General features: G+C 51.6%; 1 protein-coding gene across 2 annotated transcripts; it reads left to right on the plus strand.

Moving 5' to 3' along the window:
* The first annotated feature begins 231 nt into the window (after positions 1–231).
* On the plus strand, positions 232–6,617 carry AK2 (adenylate kinase 2). 2 transcript variants are annotated; one of them, XM_031062068.1, is made up of 6 exons: positions 233–380; positions 2,178–2,288; positions 2,391–2,485; positions 3,052–3,124; positions 3,651–3,846; positions 5,797–6,617. In XM_031062068.1, exons 1-6 carry the CDS (start codon positions 306–308, stop codon positions 5,802–5,804), a joined length of 558 nt encoding a protein of 185 aa, XP_030917928.1. In that variant the 5' UTR covers positions 233–305; the 3' UTR covers positions 5,805–6,617. The 2 variants fall into 2 exon arrangements, with proteins under 2 accessions (XP_005427173.1, XP_030917928.1); XM_005427116.2 differs by lacking the exon at positions 5,797–6,617 and having other exon boundaries at positions 232–380; positions 3,651–4,720.
* The last annotated feature ends 545 nt before the right edge of the window (positions 6,618–7,162 follow it).

Below are 7,162 nucleotides of genomic sequence, written 5' to 3' on the forward strand. Positions count from 1 at the left end.
CTGAGCGATCGCGGTGTGCGGTGTGTCCGTGTGGGCCCGGCTCTCCCTTCCGGAGGGGCTCGCTTCTATCCCGCCTCCGGGGGCCCGCTCGCCGCGGCTCTTTGTCCCCGATCCCTTTGTCCCGGGCTCGGACCGGGTGTCGCTGAGCTCCGGGGCTCCGTGCGGGCCCTGCCACGTGCGGGCCGGTCAGCGACTGTCCCGCTGCCGCCACAGGGACCTCCGAGGGCCGCTCTCACCTCTGTCCTCTCCCGCAGGCACCGAAGCTGGCCGAGACCTACTGCGTGTGTCACCTGGCTACTGGCGACATGCTGCGGGCCATGGTGGCCTCGGGCTCCGAGCTGGGCAAGCGGCTCAAGGAGACGATGGATTCGGGGAAGCTGGTGGGTCGCGGGGAATGTGCTGGGAGGGGACACGGGCTGGCGGCATCTGGAATGAGAGCAGACAAAATCCATCTCCTAATTAGGATTCTTTAATTAGTGTAGGAATGCAGATTGCAGGGTAAAGGAAGATTGCAGAGTGAAGGTAGGGATGGGGTGGGAGCTTTCCTTCTATCGCCCTGCAGGAGAAGCATCCTATACAAACATCCTTGCTCTTCAAAATTACTATTTGCTTACCAGCAGCTTGTGGCCCTGGGTTGTTTTTATCTTTTAGGGGGTGCAGTCTGGCTGGTAATTCTCTGGCTCCTGAACACTGAGGTCACAGTGTATCCCTGGAGCTGCAGGATGTTACAGCCATGCTTTGAGGCTGCTGTGTCTCTTCACTTGATACCTGAGCTCCAGGTATCATTTCAAAGGGTTCATCTGCATCCCAGCTCTTGCATAAACTCAATTGACCTGTAAATGTGAGGTGAAAATGGACCTAAAGGTGTTGCTGTGGTAGGATGGGCTTTATGCTGTGTGAGACACTTTGGATTCTCAAGGGACACAAGTTAGAATCTCTGACATTCATTTTCTGAGGGTCTCATTATCTCATCCTAACGACTGAAATATCTCAGGGAAACTCGAGGGACCACAAATTGCAGTGACTTGCCTCAGTGTGGGGCAGATCTTGAGCATCCCTGCGGCTACCACAGGCTCCTAACACCCCAGGGAGAATCTGCAGGCCCCACATGGGGAGAGCAGCCTTATCTGACTTCTGCTCAGAGCTCATTGCAACACCGAGCCTGCAATGCCCAGCTGGTTATGAAAGATAGGGCCGTTATCTGGCCGGGCTGGTGGTATCTGCCATGTGTGTTTGTGTGTGGCAGGCAGCTCCAGGCTGCTCCACGGGCACATCCTGCAGCTCTGATAACTCAGCTGGGAGCACCCCAGCGTTTCAGGATGGGCTTTATGCTCAGGATCTTATTTTCTCCAAAGGGTGTAATCAGGAAGGCACAGAAATGACTTGTTGCTTACTTCCCCTGCCTGCAGGGCTGTTTGTTTGTGTGTTGTGACAGCCTGGTCCCCAATCCTGCTGGGTCCCAGCTGTGTGTGCTGGAGAAAAGAGAGCTGCTCCCAAATAAACAGCTATTGTTGGGGCTGCAGCATCTGTGAGTGCTGCAGTGTGGAAAAGGCACTAATCCCAGTGGTATGCTGAGATTGTTAGATGGGGAAAAAACTATCCAGTGAAGCCAGAGCTTGTCAGCAACTCTTGGGCTTTTACCTTCGTATGAGGTTTATGGGAGTCAATGAGCAACTTGCTTGCTCTGCCCTTCCTGCCCGGGCCTGCCTCCCGAAGTGGATGTGTAGGTGAAGGTACAAAGTAACAGGAAATCAAGGTTATGTTGATACTTTGTATTGTGAATTGGTTAAAAAAAATAATAATCTAAGGAGTTTGAGCTGACAGCGTTCCTTGCAATAGAGCAACCTTTGTAACAGTGAGGTTACAGTGCTGGTCCAAGTCCCTGCGTAGGCTGGAGTGTCCCTGGAGTGAAATGTGGCATTGCCCGTGTCCTGGTGTTGCAGGGAGTGCTGCCCTGATGTGGGCAGGCCTGAACAGGCAGCCTGGGCGTTGACATGAATTATGGCATCACAGAATATCCTGACACACAAGAATTGGAAGGGACACACAAGAATTACTGAGCCCAACCCTTGGCCCTGCACTGGACAACTCCAAAAATCCCCCCCTATCCACATGGATATGGCTGTGTGTAAATTCAGGGTGCCTTTCCTGACAACATACCTGTCTCATGTCTGCAGGTGAGTGATGAGATGGTGGTGGAGCTGATTGAGAACAACCTGGACTCCCCTCCCTGCAAGAACGGGTTCCTCCTGGACGGCTTCCCACGCACAGTGAAACAGGCAGAGATGGTATGGGAGCCCCTGCTCGGGGGCTGCTCCAGCACCCTCTTCCCTCAAACCCAGGGGTCCCTGCTCCCTCAGCCCCTCTGAAGTGGTTGTTTGCTGTTGCAGCTGGATGAGCTCCTGGAGAAAAGGAGAGAGAAGCTCGACTCCGTCATTGAGTTCAGCATCCCCGACTCGTTGCTGATCCGGAGGATCACGGGACGGTAAATCCTCCTGTCCCAGTGCTCAGGGCTTGGGATTTCCTAGTCTATGGAAGAGCATCCTCATTTCAAATCCCAGGTTGTCCCCAAGTTGTCCTTCCCTTCCAGCTTAAGGCTGGTTATGCCTCCCTGGTCTCTATTTCTGCCCTATGCCTGGGCCAGCCTTGAGCAGAGCCCGTTCCTTGCCCTATAAATCAGGGATTTCTATAGAAAATCTCAGCTCACTCTGTAAGTTCCTCCTTCTCCAAAGCTACTATTGGTCCCTCACACAGGACCCTGAATACATTTGGGCACCAGTAAACTTCCTCCAGGGTCAGGAGTGTGTTCTCTTGCACTGTTTTCCAGACCCCTTTCCCAGCAGAGCAGGATGCAAACCTCCCCTTCTCCATCTCCCAGCACAGCTGCTTTTCCAAACTGAAGAGGCCCTTGGTACAGAAATAACTGGAGAGATTTTTCTTACAAGTGAAAGGCTAATGGTGCTGTGGCAGATGTTTCTGTGCTGATGAGTGGCAGGTTCAGGAGATCTTGTCCTGACCAGCTGCTTTGCTGACACTTCTTTTCTGTCTCAGGCTGATTCACCCAGCGAGTGGCCGCTCGTATCACGAGGAGTTCAGACCCCCGAAAGAGCACATGAAGGATGATGTATGTGAGCTCCCAAGGCTGCAGCTTACCTTGCTTTGGGTTTAGCTGATGCTTTGCAGTCTCTCCCTGGAAAAACTCATTTCTTTCCTTCTCTTGTACCTTCCTGTCCTGGCTTTCTGGGGAGCGTGGGGAGCTGCTTGGGCAGCCTGAGCTGACGGCACTGCGGGGAGCGAGGCCTGGAGGGATGGATGGATGGATTGGATGAAGGGCATGGCCAGGCTCCAGAGCTGGCCCAGCCTCTGAACTTGTTGGACTCTGTCCACAGCTCAAATTGTGACTGGTTTCCACCCTGGGGAGTCGCTGTAGCTGGTGCCTTGCCTTTTAGCAAGCAGAGTGGTGTGTGGGGAAAAAGACCACGGTGCTGAGCCCTTCTGTCTTCAGTGACTGCTCTGGGACTTGTTCTGGCTGCCCTGGGTTCGCTCCATCTCCTCTGCAGCACCACCCTGGAGGAGGAGGGGAGCAGGGAGAGAAGGGGGGAGCATGCCAGGCTGCAGCTGGCTGGAGAATGTCCCCTTGCTTCTCCCAGGTCACTGGAGAGCCCCTGATCCGCCGCTCGGACGATAACGAAACGGCCCTGAAAACCCGGCTGAAGTCCTATCACACCCAGACCTCCCCCCTGGTGTCCTACTACAGCAAGAGAGGGATCCATACGGCCGTGGATGCCTCCCAGTCCCCCGACGTGGTGTTTGCCAGCATCCTGGCAGCCTTCACCAAAGCAACATGTAAAGACCTGGTTATGTTCATTTAAAGCTCCATCCCAGGATGGGGTTCTTCTTTTTTCCTCTCTCTTTCTCTGTCTCTGTCTCTCTGGGGCCAAGGAGGGTGAAGAGCTGAGCAGAGTAGAAGGGGAAGGGATGAGGTGATGCAGCCCAAGGCAGGGCTGTGCTAATTCTCTAACTTAATTAAACGAGCTGTTAACGGTCTCGATGTGGCTATATGTGAACGTCAGTCTGTGTGTAGATGTTGGGATTTTTGGCCTCTAGAGGCCGCAGCGAGCCCAGGCTCCAGCTGCCTGAAATGGGCTCTGCACTCCTTTGGGTCAAAAAGCCTTTGTTTCATCCTAGAAATGCTCCTCTCTGAAAGGAACTGTACTTCCAGCTCCCCCCAGCTACCCCACAGGGGCCTTGGAGAAGGTTGGGGATGTGGGGGAAGGATTTCCCAGGAGATGTGAAGCTGCAGGATTGAAACCTGGGGTTGCTCTGTGTGTGTTGCTGTGGGAGCAGCCTGAGGGACAGCCTGGCTGCTGCTCGGGGCTGGATGATGATGGGTTCTCCTTGTGTGTGTTTTATTCCCTGTGGGGTAGCAGGTTCCTGTTCTGATGGCACTTGGTGGGGCAGAAAGAGGGTGGGGGGCTTCAACATTTATTTTTTTGTAGGATTTATAGCAAATTAGTGAGATGCTTCTTTTTAATGTGAAATCTGTGGTAAGAGTCTGACAGTTACTGTGTGGCAGGTTGGGATGTCCTGAGGATGAGAAAAGGACTTGGGTTTTAACTCTTCACCCTTGCCTTGGTTTTGACCGAGGAGAGGAAGATGTGTTGAGCTTCTCCTGATCCCAAAGTCTAAATATAATAAAGCCTTATTGCAAAACAAATGATCTCTCAAGGCTCGAGAGACAGCGTTATTAAGCACTGGCTCCGTGTGCCCTTGAGCTAACGACCTTGGTTGTGAGCTCATGGAAATGTTCCTGTTTCTTGAGCAAATCCAGCAGCTCCATCAGGCTGTGTTTGAGGACACTGTGTGTGCTCAGAGCCTTTCCAGGGCATTGTGCTGCTGTGTGGTGACACTGCAGGGCTGGCACTGACCTTTGGCCATGAGAGATTCCAGCCCTTCCTAGAGGACCCTGCTGTAAATATGGATTGGCCCAGATGAAACTTTGTCCTTTGGCATTCCATGTGTGTTTACTGATTGAATGCTACTGAGTATCCTCCTCTCTCTCTCTGGGGATGGCCCACTCCATCCTGTGCACTGAGCTGCTGTGAGCTCTGTGGCCAGAGCAGATGTTTAATCCTCAGGAATCCCTTGCTCTTTTCCTTTATAACTTCTCTTTTGCCTGACAATCCCCTCTCTGTCCTCACACATCCTTTCCAGGGACAGAACCTCTTCCCTTCCAGCAAACTGGGAACCAAAAGCAGTGGACTTGTTACTCTAGAGAGCACGTGACTGAGGAGAAAGGCTCTGACAGTAAACAGGGCTGGTTTTGCCAGCAGCCTGTTGTCCCCTGGGATTCCCAGACAGCCCCTGCTCTGTCTCTGGGTTTCCTGTGGAAGGGTGACGTGGAGTTGGTGTGCTGGGAGGTTGGGACAGCATTTAGGATAAGACTGGTGTGCCCCAGGGAGTGGGAAAGTGTGTGGGTTACAGCTGCCCTGGCATCTTGGTGACTAAAGAAGTCGTGTGGAAGCAGCTTTTATTTTGAGAGCCAAAGGGAGAAATGCAGCTCCCTACACTCTGGGAAGGGTTCCCAGCCAGTTGGCAGTCCTGGATTTGGTCAAGGTTTTACTCTACAGCAAGAGCAAGATGTTCCCCCACTCTTCATGCCTTTCCTCACTTGTGCTCTCTTCACATCCAGCTCACCAGCCTTTGTTTGGTTTTTTTTTACCATAAACCATGCTTAATTTTGTTTGTTTGTTTTTCCCTAAATATTTTTTTTCTCTCTGTTCCCATTTATTCCAGCTGAGTGACTCCATCAAGCAGATGAGACACCACCAAACGCTGCACACTCTGCTACATCACCCATTGCAGCCCTTCCCTGGGTGCAGGGAGGGCAGCTGGGAGGGGGGGATGATTGATGGGAGGGGGGGGAGGAGGTGGTAAACAAGGGGTTGGGGGGCTGATTTGGTTGGGTTTTGGTTGGATTTCTTATTTGGCAGAATCATTGTGAAGAGGAGGCGGCCTTCTCCTTAGAAATCATGTTTGTGGAGGCAAAACAATTGTGGAGAGGGAAACATCTCTCAGTGATCAGCTGCAGGTCCTTGACCTGTTGGAGGGCAGGGCTAGATGTTACTCCAGGCTTCTCCAGGACTTTCAGGGCTTGTCTCATGGGCTCTTGGTACTCTGAGGCCACTGAAAGGTTTGCTGTGGTTTTTTTCTAAAGTTGCTTCCTATCAGCGAGGACCAAAAGGAACAAATGATTCATCATCGTGTGTGAAATGGAAAGGAAAAAGAGATGCCGTGGTCTTTTCCTGGAAGTTCTGTTTTTCTTGTTCTGCTGCATTCCTAAACCCTGGCATAAAGACTTCTCAAGGATTCTCTGCTGCTGAACAGAGGGGCTGTGGCTCTAGTCCAAACCTGCCTTACTTGGGAGTGGGGTGGCTTTTCTGTGATCATGACCAAGCTGGAATTCACACAATGCTGAAGAAATGCAAAAGAGACTTTTCTTAATTGCCTGCAAAAATAACACTTAATTGGGTTTTTTTTTTTGCATTTCTTTTTAGATCAAATGGTGCCTTGTCTAACCTCTGAATCAATAATAAAATAACCCCTTTACATTTGTATCTGGTGCTGTGTCCTCTTTGACCTGCAGACAGCGTGGAGGATGAGGAGGCAGATGACAGCAACAACTAACAATTGAGCTGGGTGGATCCTGGGGCCTGATCCTATCTCAAGGATGTTCTGTGCAGCTGGAAATGTGGCTTGTAATTCCTTTTATCTCTTCTCCTTGCTGAGTGTGTCCAATGCTTTAGATCACCATAGCAATGGTGGTTTTTTTGCTGGTTCTCTCTCCTGTTTCTTCCTGTGTGAGGCTGAAAGCATCGAGCCCCTGTGTATCCTCTCTGTCCAGAGATCCTTGCAGCATTTGAACTGATGTAATCCCTTTTTTTCCTCCTCCCTTTGGATCTCCAGTGTGTGGAGGAGCTGATGTTATTTCCTTCTCTCCTCCTGCAGCAACTGGAAGCCACATTATTGTGTCTTCTGTTTCTGCCTTTTATACTTTGCTGCATCCTTTCCTCTCTAAATTCACAGGGAAAATTCTGTCCTAATGCAGGGAATGAGAGCATTTCCTGGCCTCCCTTTCTCCTGCCTCCACAGGGACTCTGAC

Source organism: Geospiza fortis, unplaced genomic scaffold (genome assembly GCF_000277835.1).
Source record: "Geospiza fortis unplaced genomic scaffold, GeoFor_1.0 scaffold432, whole genome shotgun sequence".
NCBI lineage: Eukaryota > Metazoa > Chordata > Aves > Passeriformes > Thraupidae > Geospiza > Geospiza fortis.

Excerpts from the sequence above, each read along its gene's own strand:
- AK2 (XM_005427116.2), top strand. The coding sequence starts at position 306 with ATGCTGCGGGCCATGGTGGCCTCGGGCTCCGAGCTGGGCAAGCGGCTC. Across the intron at positions 381-2,177 it reads CGATGGATTCGGGGAAGCTG|GTGAGTGATGAGATGGTGGT; the intron begins GTGGGTCGCGGG and ends TCATGTCTGCAG. Across the intron at positions 2,486-3,051 it reads ATCCGGAGGATCACGGGACG|GCTGATTCACCCAGCGAGTG; the intron begins GTAAATCCTCCT and ends TTTCTGTCTCAG.